This window comes from Balaenoptera borealis, assembly GCF_965194805.1.
Source record: "Balaenoptera borealis genome assembly, chromosome: 19".
NCBI lineage: Eukaryota > Metazoa > Chordata > Mammalia > Artiodactyla > Balaenopteridae > Balaenoptera > Balaenoptera borealis.
This window is the reverse complement of record NC_138878.1, coordinates 33778410-33794258: the sequence shown is the minus strand read 5'-3', so window position 1 is coordinate 33794258 and position 15849 is coordinate 33778410. Positions and strand designations below refer to the sequence as shown.

Sequence of the window (15849 nt, the reverse complement as noted above, 5' to 3'; positions counted from 1 at the left end):
TCTGCCCTCAGGGAACTGGGTGGGGGAGGAGGCAGTGTGGTAGGAGAGCCCACACTCCAAAGAAGGCCGGGAAACGGTAACCGCTCTGCCTGTCTGGGGTGGGGAAGGCTTCCCGGAGGAGGTTACCACTGAGGCAAGAAAGATGGAAGTGACCAAGGTGACCTGGGCAGCGGAGGAGTCTTTCAGACAGAGGGTGAGGCCGAATGAGGGGGTGGTCCTGGAACCCCTACAGGATTGATTCTGATCAGGTTTATTTGAGATAAGAGCAAGAAGCAGGACCCAGATCTAGAAGCCTAGAGGATCCTAAGCACTAAAGGAAGCCATTGTGAGGTGTAGGTTAGAATCACCCCACCCCCTCCTAGCTTCTGGTTGGGGGCAGGGAGGTAGTCCCTACTGAGCTAATGACCCCTTTTTTCTCTATCCCTCTGAATCCCCAACACACCACCCTTGAAGCTGGAGCACAGTTTTCAGATGAAGGTCATTCACCTGTCTCTGGCAGAGGTAACAATCACCTTTGCCCCAGAGGTGAGGGAGGTGGTCCAAAGGCCAAGTGCAGGCCCCAGCTGGGCCTCGTAGAGAGAGAGCTGTCGACAGCCCCATCCAGGCTAATGGGAAGCTCAGGCCTGAGGAGGAGGGCAGTTTGAGGGGTGGAGAACCCCACATTTCCTCAGAGCCCCCTAGGGCAGGAATACCAGCTTAGCACTTCCCAGCGCTTGCTGCTGTGGGTCACCACTAACCCCTGGAGCCCACTGCAGAGGGGAGACAGGCCCAGCCCCCAATGTCTCCTCCCTGCCAGCTCCAAATAAGGCCTGGTGGGAGGGTAAGGAGGTGGTTGTGAGCCTTGGGAAGGTAGGGTCTGTGCTGTATGGACAGGACCACTTCTCGGAGGACAAGCCTTTTAGATGAACTGCTTAGATCCCCAGAAAGATAGGATTTTGAAAAGTAGGGAAGAAGAAAAAGGGTACTTCAACTGAGAGAAAAGAAACAGCAGGTGCGGAGGTATGAAGACAGTAGTGGGACATGGGTTCATCAAATGGTGGAGAGACGAGATCAGCAGGTGGAAGAAGTGGCTGGAACCAGGCTGAGAAGGATCTCCAATGCCAAGGTCAGAATTTGGAGAGGAAGAGCTCCCCCAGGAAGGGGCCAGCTGGAGGCACAGCAGAATCAAGGGATAACTTCTCACTCTTGTCCCACTTGGGGCCCCCTTTGCTCCCCCTCTGTGTTCACCTTTCAGGCCCCAGAGCAGGGGTTCAAAGTGAGCCTGAGTTCCTGGAGCCTTCCCCTTGGCCTCCAGCCCAGCCTCAGGACTAGCCTTCAGGAGCCAGATCAGCTCGGCTGCAGCCAGGACTCACTAAACCCAGGCAAAAGAACTGGGGGGGAAGAGAGGACCAGAGAACCGCTGGAACCTCAGGCCAAGAGGGCTCTTGGAGATGTTTAGATTCCTCTCTGTCTTTGTACAGATGGGCAAACTGAGGTCAAGCGAGGGGACTTGCCAAAGTCTCCCAGAGGAGCACAGCCTGGTGGTCCCACAGCTTGGACGTCCACCCTGGTGGTCTGCTCCTCAGGAAGAGGGGTGACCACCCGCTCACAGCCAAGTAAGCTTCAAGCGCGTTTGGGGCTCAGCTCCCTTGGGCGGTGGCTACCGCAGCCCCGCGGCCGTGAGTCCTGGCCTGGGCGGTATCTGTGTGTGCCTGGCGGGCGGGCTCTGCTCCGGCTGAGCGACTGGGTCGAGCTGGTTCCGCTGCCGAGGGCTCCAGCTCTCCCGGATTTCTACCTCCCAACCGGAAGAATGCAGAGAAAGGATTTTTTTTTTAAGTGTCTCCTTTTTTAAAGAATAGTTTTTTTAAAAACAATTCCTCTAGGACTCCTCGTCCTCACTTCCCTGGGGAGTGACTAGGGTGGAGAACTGTGGCGCAGGAACAGAAAAGCACCCGGTCCCCTCCTCACTCCCAAAGGATCCGGGGCCGCTGGGGCTGTGGATGGCGCCTGCTAGAGATGCGGACCCCTGGACCGCGAGCTGAGGAATAACCCGGTGTGAGTTTGAGCGCAGGCCGCGTGCTTGTTGAGTCTCAAAATCGGAGGAGCCGCGGGAACAAATAGAGAAACATTGCTTATTATGCTCTTATTAATCCCTCACACACCCCCCCCCTTCTCTCCAGCCTCCAGGAGCTAATTAAATTCATCTCTGAATCTCGGGCCAGGAAAAAGCCTCCAAAACGAACAGAGCCAGAGGGGCCCATGCCGCAGCTCCCGCCCCTGGGCTGCCCACCTCTTTTCCCACGCCCGACCTCCCCTCGGCCGAAGCGACTTGGTCAGACTTCCAGAATTAAAACGAAGTCGTTTATTTCAATTTTGCTTTCACATTATGTTCCGATACAATCAAAACTCCTGGACGAACCTCTTGAATAAAAGTCCTGCGATGAGCACGATCACAGGTCCCCGGAGCTGGGTAATACGGCAGAGAGGACTCGGGATTCAGAGGCGGCGGAATAAAACATACGCTGCTTCGGGATCTGTGAGCAGAGAGTCCAGAGGCAGAGGCGTGGGAAGCGTGACGCTTAGGGCAGAAAGGTTCCGGCTCCTCGAATTGGGATTACTCCTGATGCATTTGGACTGCGAAAAGCCCAAACTTCGCTTCCAGGCCAGCAGCCAGGCCTGGCCTAGGAAGATTTCAGCCAAATTTCTTACGTTTGCGCCAAAGCAGGGAGCACGGGGCGAATGCAGGGTTGGCCCTAGGCCTGCGCAGGAAGGAGCGCAGGCCGATTTGGCGAGGAAGCCCTCCTGCCCTGGCTTTTCTTGGGTTGCATCCCACCAAGTCCCCTACCACTCTGAATCTCGCCCTTCCGCACCCCTGCCTCCAGACCTTGTAACTGGGGAAGGTGCGGAGTTTAGGAAGCAGTTTCAGAAAAATAAAAGTCCCACTTCAACTTTATTGGATTAAAGCAAAATTAAATCTTGGCTATTCACAGGTATGTTACAGAGGACGAGGAAGCGTCCGGAAGAACCTCCTGGCGTTTAGTGGAGCCACAGGACACGAGGGCATTAACAAGCATCAGAACATCAAGCAGCCTTAGGTTTCACGATCACTCCGAATAGGACACAGAAATACGGAAATACAGCCAGTTTCCACTGGGAAGAGTTCTTCGTGTACAAATGATATATATTTATATATATATATATTTTTTTTTTTTAAACCAGTCACCGCTAAGGTGAGTTCTTTCTCTGCTAACAAGCAGCCGAGGATACAAAGTATCTTCAGCTAATTAATTCGAGCGGGTGTTTTCCGAGCAATACTTGCCAAATTAAAACTACCTCCCCATCAAAAAAACAAAAACAAAAACAGAAAAACAAAAAAACAAAAAGACCAAAAAACACCTTCCCCCCTCTCCAAAATAAAAAAGGGGGGAGGGACATATTAGATTTCAGCGGGTGTAAAGATTCAGATGGCGACTCAGAGGAGGAAGATATTTCACATTATACAGTGAAATGCAAAGTTTCTTTTATATAAATTGTAGGGAACGTGAACATGAGGGTAAGAAACAATGACAAGGAGTCTCTCTTGATTACTGCCACTGGAATGCGGAAGGCGAGTTTATTTTTGGAAATGAGAGTGCGCAGAGCTAAGCGGAATTTACTTCTCCTAGAGGAAACGGACAAAGTTGTCCGACCGCCGGGTGCGCACTTTTACCCGGATACAGCTGCGGAACATGTAGGAAGTTTCAAGTCGTGCCGCTTTCTCGTCCTCTAAAGTTCTGCCTCTTTATCATTTTCCCCTCCTGCCTTCGCCCTCTCCCTGCCTCCATTCCCGCGATGAGCCAGTCAGAGGGGAAATACGAGGAATCCCGAGAAGGTCGAGTACTTCCAGCCCCCCATCAAGTTTCCCCGCTCCAGCTTGAGGTATGCTCGGTCGCCTTTCTCCATCTGGATTAGAACTCCGTTGCTGGCGGCTTCCCGGGTCACGTCCTGGTCACCAGCGAAGGCTGAAATCACCGGCCACCCGTTTAACATGAGGCTCACCTGAGAAAGAGACAGGCCCGCTTCAGAGGCGCAACCTAGGCGGGTACCGAAGCGGCGATAAAGCCGCGAACCTTCGCCGCTTGGCTAACAGCCGTAAGGCCTGGAAGCAGGGGGCGGGGGTGGGGCGGGAGAGCGGAAAGAAAAGGCGCTTTGCAGTTTACTGCTGAGGGTCCAATGAGGCGAAAGACGGCCCATCTGGGTGACAGGAAGGGTCTGCCCCCAAAACAGGAGTCACTTTCATTTCTTGGACGCGCCAATAGAATCCTGATTCGCTCTCTTATCCAGTTTAATGAACCCGTAGGTGGCTCAAGCGCCCAGAGACCTTCAGCCTCGCCCTCCCCCCAGCCTCAAAGAGAAACTCAGGCAACTGGCTCTTCCGGGAACACAAACAAATAGAAACAAACACACAAAACGCCTGGTTCCTCCCGGACCCGGCTGCCAGGACACAGCAGAGACGCAATGGAGGAGCCAGGCAAGGCTTCGGCTGATGAGAAATCTCGCGCAGAGCTGCACTCAGTGCTTCATCCCCAACCCCCGGGCTCAGTTCCCGTCCCAGATCCAGCCTCGCCCGCCACCGCCTGGTTTTGCCCTTGCGGTGGCACCAGAAGCCAAAGGCCCTGCGCCCTCTCCCCAACCGCGCGTTCCGCCTTCTGTGTCCGCCCAAAGGAATCCTGGACACCTTTGGGAACCTGCAGAGCCGGCGAGTGCTGGCTAAGGAGAGGCAGGAGCCAGGAGGGAGTGGCACTATGCCCCTCCCTTCTGTCTCCACCCTTAAACTGCTAAGGCTCGGCGCTGCTTGGTCAGAAATCCGGAGTCGGCCCCCATAAAGACGCCAGGAGACCCCCCCCCCCCCCCGCCCCGAGGGTGGCGCTGAACGCAAGCGCACAGGCGTCTCGCGGGCTGCAGAGCTGGGACGGGGTCTGGGATACTGTCCGTGGTGCTGAGGGCGAGGATCGCGGAAAGCTTCCCGAAGCGGGAATTGTCCCTGATGCTAACAGAAACCTCTAAGGGAAATCCCTGGAGTCCAATAGCGGGAGAACCTCTTTGCAGGGTCCCAGAAGGCAGACGCAGAAAACTGTGCCTGGGGATGGGAATAGGTTCCAAGAACCAATGACAGGGAAGGCAAGGGAGAGTCCAAGCCACAGAACCGTGAGGCCCTGCTACCCGTCCCTCCAAGCAGCCCGGACACATGCAGCTGCCCCTTCCATCTCCCACCCCCACAGGGCTCGCTCAATCCCGCGGCTAGTAGCCCCCTACCGGGGCTGGGGCCTGGCCCTGAGGCGGCAGCTGACCTGGATGGTCTGTCTGTTGTAGACTTTTACCACGTGGAAGTTAAAACTGTAGATCCCTTTGCGCGGGGCGATGAAAGTGCTGCGTTCTGAATCAAAGTTGTTCCCGATGTTCACTAGTACCTATAACGAGACGGGAACGAAGGGGAGTAGGCAAGAATCTGTCCAGAACTCTTGTCCCTGCGTTTCCGGAGACCTCGGAGAGGATCGAACATCTACCTACCACCTCTCCCCTAACCTCCACCAATCCAATCTTCCCCGAGCACTCACCTGGTCGAAGTAGATGATCATGGTGCGATTACTCATCTCGGACGGCTCGTGGTTGGTGCTTCTGATGGCAGAGAAAGCCACCTTAGCGCTGCCGGAGCGCACAGAGATGCCCAGAGCTGTGCCCGTGGGATCGGACGTAGGGTTGGAGTCGCAAACCACCAGGCACTTGCCCTCCAGCACGATGGGCTCTGTCTCATTCTGCCCGCGGGCCGGGCCCGCCAGCCATGCTGCCCCCAGCAGCAGCAGCTCCACGACGCCCAGCATCGCGGCGCCGGCGCCCACCCCGCCCCCCACCCCGGGGGCTGCCTGCGCCAGCCGCCCCCCCCCCGCCCCAGCCCCACTCCGAAACCCCCTCCTCAGCTCCGTGAGCAGCTCCACCGACGCCGCTGTGGACACTTCAGGTCTTCCTTGCACTCCTGGGCAAGCGTGCACCCCGCGCGATGCTCCCGGAGCCCTGCCCGGGTCTCAGGGGTACCGCGGCTGCCCAGCCGCACTTGGATGCATAGCCGCTGCCGCTTGATCCTCGCTGCTTCCGCCGCCTCCTGCCCGCACCGGCCGCTTCCGCCGCCGCCGCCGATCTGAATTATTGATGCAGCCGGCGATGCAGCCGGAGCGGGCGGAGAGCGCGCGCCGGGCACAAAGGCGCGGACCGAGGCCTGGCCCCGCCCCTGCCACCTCCCTCTCCAGCCCCGCCCCCGCACCGGCAGAGGCTCCGCCCCCTGGCCAATCCTGGCGCGCCGCGCTCCCCGCCGAGCCAATGGCGGCGCTGTCCGCGCGCGGCCACCTGACCCTGGGCGCTGTTGTTATTAGGCGCGGCGAGGCCGGCGGCGCGCGGCAGCAGGGTTGGGCTCTGGCCGGGAGTCGACGGAGAGAGCGAGGGTCGGGAGCGCGCGCGCGCGCCCGCGCCCAGACCGTCTGCCGCGGCCGCTCGCTTTCTCGTTTCCCGCCTCCCGCCTCCCGCTACGGTCTTGTTCAGCCCCTCAGCCCTTCCGCGCACCTCCCTCGCCGGCCCTCAGGTAGGGGGCGGCGCGCGCCCAGGGTCCGGAGTTGAGTCGCAGGGGGCCGAGAGACGCCCGCGTGTGGGCGCGTGGGTCGGGAGGGGAGCGCCCTCCAGCGGGCAAAGGCGCGAGGGGCAGCGGGCGCGCGGGTGAGCCGTGGCGTGCGGGCTGACCGGGCTGTCGGGCCGCAGGGCGCGTGCATGCGCGACGGGGCGGGGCGTGCGCGAAGGCCTTGGTGGGAGGAGGCGCACGTGAAGCCGCGGGGAGCTGGCGCGGCGGGGTCTGGAGGCCGCTGTCAGCCTCCCGGCCTCGCGGCTAAGAGCGTAGCGCTGGGCCGGCAGCTCTCTCTCGCTTCTCGATGTGCCTGCGGAGTCGGATCTAGCGTTCACTCATTCATTCGTTCGTTCATTTATTCGAGATAGATCATTGAACACTTACGAAGTGCCAGGCACAGGGCCACGCGCCAAGGATGTAGTGATGAGCAAAAACAGACGAGGCCTGTCTTCGTGCCTCTTACAGCCTAGTGCAGGAGGCAGTGACAAGTCCAGTGGCGTCGCAGGCAGGGTCATTTCCCTGATATCATTTTTATCTTTTGCACTTAAAAGTTATATTTTGCATCCGTATTTTTTTATTTACTATGCACCTTTGCGGCATGTTTTATCCACGTGTACTTGCATATTATTGCCTTGAGTACAGACACCAAATCTTGTGATTTATGGGCGATTTTTCAAGGGTGATTTTGAAATTTCAAGGCGAGTGAATTTTCGCCTCACGTATTAACTTAGAACTTTACACACAAGTAGTCACAAACGTGAAAGTGAAAATACAGCTTTGATAAGTGGCAGAGAGAGAGGAGCAGCGGAGATGGTAAGAGGAAAGGCGCGTTCCAGCCTGGGTGCGAGAAGGCAAGAGACCTGAGGATGAACGCCGGCGGTTAACCCGGCGGAGGCTGGAGGGCGAGCGGACCTCTCCGTCAAGTCCAAAGCAAGAGAGCGCGGGCTTCGGACGCCAAGCAGAGGCGGGTGGGGATGCTGCCCACCGGGGTACCTGGAGCTTTGGTCCCCGCCGGGCGACCTTGAGCCTGCGTGCTCTGCCGAGCCAGAGCAGACGTGTGGCCGGCGGCGGCGGCCTGGGGCGAGCCCGGGGATCTTGAGGGACTTGGGTCGCGGGCTGACAGCACCTCCTTTCGGCTTCCGGGCTCGCCGCTGGCGGGGTGTGCAGCCGCCTAGGGTACGCTCTTCCCTACGCGGGAGCCTGCCTTGGAATCGCTAACGGCCACACCTTTCGTCTTCGCAGCCTCTTTTGTGTCTTTGTGACTTAGCTAGCTGTTTAGAATCACCGGGAGGTACCCCATGGCCGACCCTCGCTTCCGTTGGGACGCCTGCCTGCCGGGGTCACTGAGTTCGCTAGGAGAAAGGGAAGGAGCGGGGAAGAGGCAACAATTTTACTTTCAATTAAATTGACACAAAACTATTCTTTCAGCTCAGATCTTTGTGAGACATCCCCAGAAAACGTTGCCAGCTGTGATTACACTTAATGTGAGAGCATGAACTAATTGAGGGGAGAGCTGAGTAATGAGACTGCACCCAGTATAGCCGCAGAGGCTGGCAGCTCCAGAGGTGGAGGGTACCTGGCGAAATATCTGTATAGAACCAACGGCACGCGCTCAGTGCCCTGGCTCTACACAGGCATTCCACAGATATTTACTGGTTGCCACCCTCGTCTGGTGGGGAAGCCTGTTTTCATGAGGCTCACAAACAGGACTGAGGTTACCTGGAGGAACCCCCTCCAGCCCCCTCCTCTTCTGTTCCTGGAGAGGCCCTGGCAGGCAGTGCCCAAGCCTGAACTGCCATCTGTATGCCAGTGATGAGGATCTTGTATGGGCAGTCGCCGCAGCCTCCCTGCAACCCAGACCAGTCATTTTAAGGGCCTGCTGGACCTCTTTTGTTTATATATCCTGCAGGCATCTTTAACTGACCCATAATTTGTCTCCTTCCCTTTGTCACCCAAACTCTGTCTCTTCCTTCTTTCCCTATCCCAGTGACAATAGCTACACCCACCTAGGGATCCCCGCATCTAACCTGACTCTATCTTTACCTCCTATTTGTTTGAGCCATTCTTGTAGGGCTGCCTGTTTGGGGTTCATCATCTCTCACCTGGGATACTGCAAAAGCCTCCTAATTTTATCAGTCAGGGAATTCGTATACAGATCACCTCCTGGCTCTGCTATATAGTGTTTATTCTTTCATTTGGTGGATATCTATTGAGTGCCCTGAAATATGTAACCGCCACTTTTCTCCCACGTAAGGGAGACTTCCCTGACCACCAGACTTCAGAATGATTACTCCCCTGGCATTGCCTGTCCCTCTTCCACAGAGTATGTGTTTAAAAAATAATGAATTTAATGTTAATGGAGATGTGCTTTCCTGAATTGGGAGGATTAAATAAAGTAATGCATATGAGGAGGTAAATTCATTAGAAACCTCAAAAGCAGTCATGTTTATTTTTAATGTTGTCACATTGTTACACTCAGGATTCTTTTAGCTGCAAGTGACAAAACCAATTCAAACTGGCTTAAGTATAAAGGATTTCATTTAATTGATGAAAAAGCCTATAGGTAGGTCTTGCCAGTTAAAGTATGGTTGGAGCCATCAGTCAGGGTTATCAGGATCTGTTTCCTGGTTTTGGCTTCATTTTCAGAAAAGTTGTTTCTATACGATAGCCCCTTAGAAGCTACTGCCAACTGAGAGCAAGGAAAGGAGATCACTTTTTCTTCAATGTTTGCTGCAAAAGTCCCAGAGCTGTTCTTACAGGGACATCAGAGCCACTTGCCCCTCTCTGAACATGGAGAATGGACCGTTCTGCTGACTAAGCTTGGATTCAGATGTCTTCCTCCAAAAAGGGGTTTGATGTTAGCTCCACATTATCTGGAGTAGGGGAGTTCTCCAAAGGAAAATTAGAGGAAGGATGCTGGGTAGGCAGAAACAACACATGTCTATTTTAGTCCCTCTCAAAGGGTCAACTGCAATATATTTCACCCGAAAAGAATGGTGATGAAGAGTGATGCAGTAGCCAGAACAGTAGATATGTGTTTGTTTTGGTCCTGTGGGATCTTCAAGATCTCAGCTAAACATGCAATCAGGTACTGTCAACATTGATGCTACCGAAGGGTTAGCTTTGAAGTCTGAATGCACTTCGAATGGTAGAGCCAGATGATTATAAATAATTAAGTAATTTAACATTCTGTTCTAAAAGATTTCTATGGCAACATTTTGTTGGAGTTGATTTTTTTTCCCTTTCACTTCTTAGACTCCTAAAAAAAGTGAAAATCTACTTTCTTTGTGGATAGGTACCTAAAATTCATCATTATTCATTGATTATTGAAAACAAATGAAAATTTGAGAGAGAAAGTCTGAAAAATAAAAGGATTGAGTGAGGTCATGTCTGAAATTTAAAACTAGAGGGTTTAACTTGCTGAGGCTTTTCAGGTGTTGAAATGTTGGTAAAGTATTATAAAATCATCTGTCTGAGGCTTTTAAAGTAATGTGTTATAGAGATTTCAGGAACTGCAAGATTGCAAATAATGAACTTGTACTGTTGCTGTTGTATCCTTTACCTGCTACCTTAAATGCAGCTTTATATTTTGGTGAAGTCAAGGTTTATTTCCCCACACTGCACTCTGAATTTCTCACCACAATGCATTTTGAGAAATAAACATAACAGCTATCTTGATCCCTCCACCTCCACCCTGGAAAAAAAATAACAACCCCCTATTGTAGGAATGAGAGCATTTTCAGGAAAAGGGGAATATTTTGTCACGGGATATGAAAAAAACTCATCCTTTTATAAACTCAAAATGGATTCTCTAATGTTTATATACATCAAAGAGTATTTCATCTATTTTAGCCTTGGTTCAAAGGCCCAGGCAGTACCATTCCTTAGTATTTAGTTCATTTGCCCATGAAGCAGAAGAGAAAAGCTATTTTGTTCTGAAGAGTGTTAAATTTAGGATTTCAATGGTTAAGGTAATTTCAAATTAACGTTTGGATCTAGACTATAAAATTTGGGAATAGTTCTAAGTTGTGCAAAGTATGAAATAATATTTTAACTTTCACCAAAACCTTGGTCTTCCTGTATATGTCTTTTTTTGCCTATTCAGATTCACTTTGGATATATTTTTGCTGTTTCAGTTTAAAAAGTATGTTACTTTTTAACATAAAAAGAATTAACTTTGTAATTGGACACTTTCATTAAATGCAAAGAAATGCAGGATTATTTTTCAATGAAGGCCAAGTCTGTGGTAACATTTTAATTCTTAAAAAAAACTGATCTTAAAAAAATTAAAGAATATATTCAAAATATCTTTAGCTCTTAATACCAAATTATGCATTTTCCTAGCCACTTGACAGTGCTAAATTGAAAAATGCTGGCACCATTTTTAAAATGATGCCTTGAATCTGCTGTGGTTGTGCTGGTAGGACTTTTGTATAAAGCTGTTATTCAAGTATATGACATTAAAGTGAAAGGGAAAAAAACATAAAATAATGTAATCCTACAGAGCTGCTCCTGAGAGAGAAACCACATAGGTGACATCAAACACTAGTTGGAATTTTTCCAAGAAGTAATTATCTGTGTGCTTTTGGGGTGGTGATTATGGGGACAAACCAAGGTTTGGCCAATTCAGCAAATATTTATTGAGTGCATGAAATGTGCAAGACACTGTTTTAGGGCCTTGGCTACTGAAAAGATGAATCACACCTGATCCCCGCACCCACCACCCCAGACTTTATGTTTGAAGGTGGTCAGGGATGCATCCTTGGGAACCTCCATTTAAGATCCTTCTGGTTCTACTGAGAAGGCTTCTTAGTAGTGGTGCTACATAAGTTCTTACATGGTAGCTTTGATTATTCTCTGTATTTGTTCACAATTGCCCTATAATCAGAAGTTACACAAAAATTATGCACACATGCAAAATTAGTAGATGAGAGAACATTCAAACAAATATTTCAGGTGTTACTTCAAATGCATTTGACATTTATCAAAGAAATGGTGACTGATATCATCTGTGGGTGGCTGGACTGAGATTGCGGAAAAGTTATCACCAACTTTAATAGGGATCTTAGGGAAATTTACTGGATCTTGCATTCGTTGACAGTTGTGTAAAGACTTCCCACAGTTCAGAAAGCTCTCAGGATGAGGTCTTAGAAGAAAGTCTGCCAACTGGAGGGCTGCTTGAACCAAATACCTCTGTGTTACTAGGAGGTAAATGAAAGGAAGGATTTAAATAAAACTTGAAGGGGAAAAAATGTTGAAGAAAAAAGAGGGTTTTGTATTTTTTAAAAATTATTTTCCCAAAATGATATTTCCCGGTAGACTTCTGAGAAATGAGATCAGAGAAACACATTTCATCCTGCCACCCTGTGTCAGGCCTCGGGGGCGGTGACGTGATTAGCTGCCTAGTGCTTCTGACACCCCCTCCACCCCCGCCCCAGAGCCATTCCCTTTCCTCTTTGCTGTTCTTGCCCCTGAAGGCTGACTCCTTCCAGCTGGCTTCTGGTTTTGGCCAACAGAAGGAAGGCACAAGCAGGGGGTCAGAGAGAAGTTGGGGTATTTCTTCCAGCTCTCTCCCTGCTACAGTGCAGGTGGTGTGAACCAGTGACCCTGAAAAATCTCTGGCGGTGCTTCCCCTTTTCAAGATTGTAGCTCCTGCCCAACACCCCTCCTCCCTTCCTGGGCTCCAGCTCTCACTCCAGTAATACTCTTTCCTCCCTCTGTACCTTCAGCATGAGGATGGGAGGTTTGCCAATCTCTGGGTTCTCAGCATCTTGTGCTGATTCCCCAGACCCTGCCAACACCTCTGTAGGTTGTCCCTTCATTAAAATCCCTCCATTCGAACTATCTGAGTTTAATTCTATTTCCTCCTGGGATCTCAGTGATAGACTGTATCAGTACAAAATCTTGCTTCACCTTCAGAACCAACAGATTTGATATATTTTATCCTCTTGTGGAACCATTAGTTGTTTAATCACTAGTTGTGTCATAGAAAAAATCACTGTGAATTAAACCCTAATACATTTCAAATTCAGATTAGGTGCATGATGTTACCAAAGTTATATATTTCAAACAAAACTATGGGTTTTACAAAGTAACTGCTGATAAATGTAATTGTGCTGTTTTCTGAATATTAAAGTGAAAAAAATCAAAAGAAGCATATTTTAAAATAGCAAATACTCCAAGTAAAATACATCCTATGCTTGCAATACAAGGATATATTAATATCTTGAGAAAAATACAATATTACTTTGTGAGTTCATAAAACTATTTTGAGTTTTTAAAATATAAGAACCTTTTAAAATATGAAAATGTGTTTTTCTTATTGAAGAGCATGGTAATTACTGCTATTCAATTTTTTAAACTTTTATCTGTGCATGTTCTCAACAAATAAGGGCTTTACTATTATCCTCTAAAACAGGTAATGTTTTAGATCTTAAAACAACGGTTTGAAAGCAAGCCACAATAAAGTATGTTTCAATATATTGGTACTTATGAGGGAATCCTTTTAGTCATCCATTCAACTTAACTATCCATTTCACACCTACTGCCTAGTGTTGTTTGAGGTCCTTACCAAAACAGTATTAAAGGCTAGTTAGGAAATAGAAAGCAGTTGGGAAGTAAGATTTGACCAGTAGGCTATCCACAAATGGCAACAAACGTTAGGATAAATTCAATTAAAATACCTATTCAATTCTAGTGTTCACTGGTCTAGAAGAACAGGCTGGTTAAATTCCTGTTTCTTCTGGTTGTTGTGGTAACATGCTGCATTCTATAAGTGTTTTAAGTGATTACAGATGTATTGAGATTTATCTATGGTTTTGTCAGCATACTATAAAATTTGGTGAATACATTCTTCTGTCCTCATGATGAAATTGGTCCCAATATTTAATGCACCAACAATATCAAGATGATAGGGTATTAATGCAGTGAGACCTCTGTGGTCTTTTTAGATAAATAAAGACCAGGATTTTGGATCTTCAGCCTGGAGTATCTTGAACCTTAGATGTTGAACCCTAATTCTTAGCAAGTCAACTGCCTGCATTTTGCAGACGGAAGCCCAGGGAGGGTAAGTTCCTCTGAGACAGTGGTTCTTGTGCAGGCTCCAAAATCAGAATTCAAGAGCCAAAATCCCATGCTGGTACCTCGTAGGCAGGAACCCTTTGATAAGGTATGTAATCTCTCTGCCTTTAGTTCCCTCATCCACAAAGCAGGAATAACAGTAAACATTTACCTTAAAGGCTGGTTTTCAGGATGCAATGAGCTAATCCATCTATGTGATTAGCCTACACTTGGCCCAGGCTGTCCATGCATGAGCGCTGCTGCCCGCCTCCTCGGGTGCCCAGGTGGTCGGAGTGCTAGAATGAGAAGCCCAGGTGCACTCCCCACTGCCCCGTGCTTGTTCCAGACTCATCTCGAGGTTGGCCAGCCACTCCCCTGACTCTCTGCCAGTGTTTTCTCTTCTCTTGCTGCACAAAAGTCCAGGCCAGAATGTCTTTGTTTGATTTCAGTAGATATATTCCATTGAAAGTCCTCATTTGCAAATTTAAAGCAAAGACTATTTAATGTACCTCGATAATAGTATACACACAGTTGGCACAGTTTCACAAACACATCATGCACTCCTCTTTCTGTATTTATTTATTCATTCAGCTAATGTGTATTGACCACCTACAGTGTGACAAGTATTTGTTGTGGGCACCGGGGATACATCAGGGAACAAAACCGGCAAAACTTCCTGCCATCTATGTAAGTTATCTGAGGGAGAGATTTGACTTTGTGACAACCGTATTCTTCTCATTATGAATTTTAACACTTTGATATTAAAGCTAAATCATCCTCACCTCATTGGACCACACAATTATGAGACCACAGTTTTTTCTGCTGAAGCATCTCACGATTCGGGAGGTGGCTATCTTTTTTTTTTTAATGACATCAAAATTTTTTTCTATCTTGAGATTTAATTGGAAAATCATCAACATTATAAATTTTATGTTGTCATTTCCATTTTTAAATGTAAACGAATTCGAGGACCGTGAATCTGACTGCCTGTAAGTGAAAGTTGAAGGTAATTATTATGTTGCCTTGGCACATTTTTGTCAATGGAGAATGGCTTACTTGGTTTTCATCTATGAAGTTTTTAAAATAAATTTTAATGTGCCCTTTCGATATATATTGTTTTAAAGATATTCCATTTTAAAACATGCTAGGAGAAGAATTTAATGTCTGTGCTTGAGGTAAAAAAAAAAAACAGGGTACCCAGAGCCTGTGTTTCTGCTTTAGACTCCTTCCTTCCCTCCCTCCTTGATGTCAATGCCTGTCTGGTCTCACAGCACACCCTGGGGCTCAGGAAGTGTATGTGCATATCCCCTTTGGAAGAGCTTCAATTTTCCCAGTCCTGTGACTACCTGAATATTTTTGTATGCCTTTCCTCACAAAGGAAGACTCTTCTCCCCACCCTCTTGGGGAACAGGAAAGGGAGGCCCTGACATTGTGCTTGTGTAAACATTATTGAAAGCTTTCCCTGTCTCTTGCATCTTCATAAGTGATTTTTTGTATTATGCTGGGACAGTAGTTCTTTAAATAGAATATTCTCCCATGGAAAGCACCCACAGTGCTGAGAGAACACCTTGCAAAAGGTGAGTCTGGCATATAGGGTGCACCCTCAGCATTGCCTAAAAGCTGAAGTTAGGGCTCTCTGGAATATCGCAAACAAATTTATAGCAGTTCATTAGTGTAAGGAATCAGGAAAACAGTGTGCCGCCATCCCCCGTGGAAGAAACAAAGAGCTTCCACACCAGCGCAGACATGAAACTCTGAAGCTGTAGCTGTTTACATGAGCTCTCATTTATTCTAGAGAAACCCACTTGCCTATTTTGAACCTGTTTTCTTTATAGCATATGTCTCACTGTGTGACCAAAATGGTGTTTATATCCTAGTCACTTGGCAACAATTCTGTCATTGCTTCAGAGAGATCCATTTTAAGCCTAAAGCATAGAGCTGGTCAATAGATGGGCTTTGGTAGTCTGAGGAAATGACCCTACTGCAAATTTACAGAGTTGTTTTTTTTTCTTTTGTTCCCCGTAATATTGTTGCTAGGTGGGGCTACATTTTTTAACTAGAGGATAAATAGAGGCCTAAATCAGTTTGGTTATTTCCACTCATTCTAAATAAGAACTTTTGTTTCTGTTCAACAAGATGGGAAAAATTAGGGGCTCTTCATG

General features: G+C 48.9%; 2 protein-coding genes across 2 annotated transcripts in view; one reads left to right on the top strand and one right to left on the bottom strand.

The window, feature by feature from the left end:
• Window positions 1–2326: 2326 nt before the first annotated feature.
• On the bottom strand, window positions 2327–5876 carry CBLN1 (cerebellin 1 precursor). Its single transcript, XM_082367123.1, has 3 exons — window positions 5577–5876; window positions 5310–5429; window positions 2327–4017 (listed from the first exon to the last, which is right to left on the bottom strand). Exons 1-3 carry the CDS (start codon window positions 5838–5840, stop codon window positions 3820–3822), a joined length of 582 nt encoding a protein of 193 aa, XP_082223249.1. The 5' UTR covers window positions 5841–5876; the 3' UTR covers window positions 2327–3819.
• A 433-nt stretch (window positions 5877–6309) lies between these two features.
• The window catches only part of LOC309616287 (uncharacterized protein C16orf78), a 100370-nt gene continuing 90830 nt past the window's right edge, over window positions 6310–15849 (top strand). The window contains exon 1 of the mRNA XM_082366696.1: window positions 6310–6592. The gene's annotated coding sequence lies outside the window, so the exon portion shown is untranslated. The remainder of the gene's footprint in view (window positions 6593–15849) is intronic.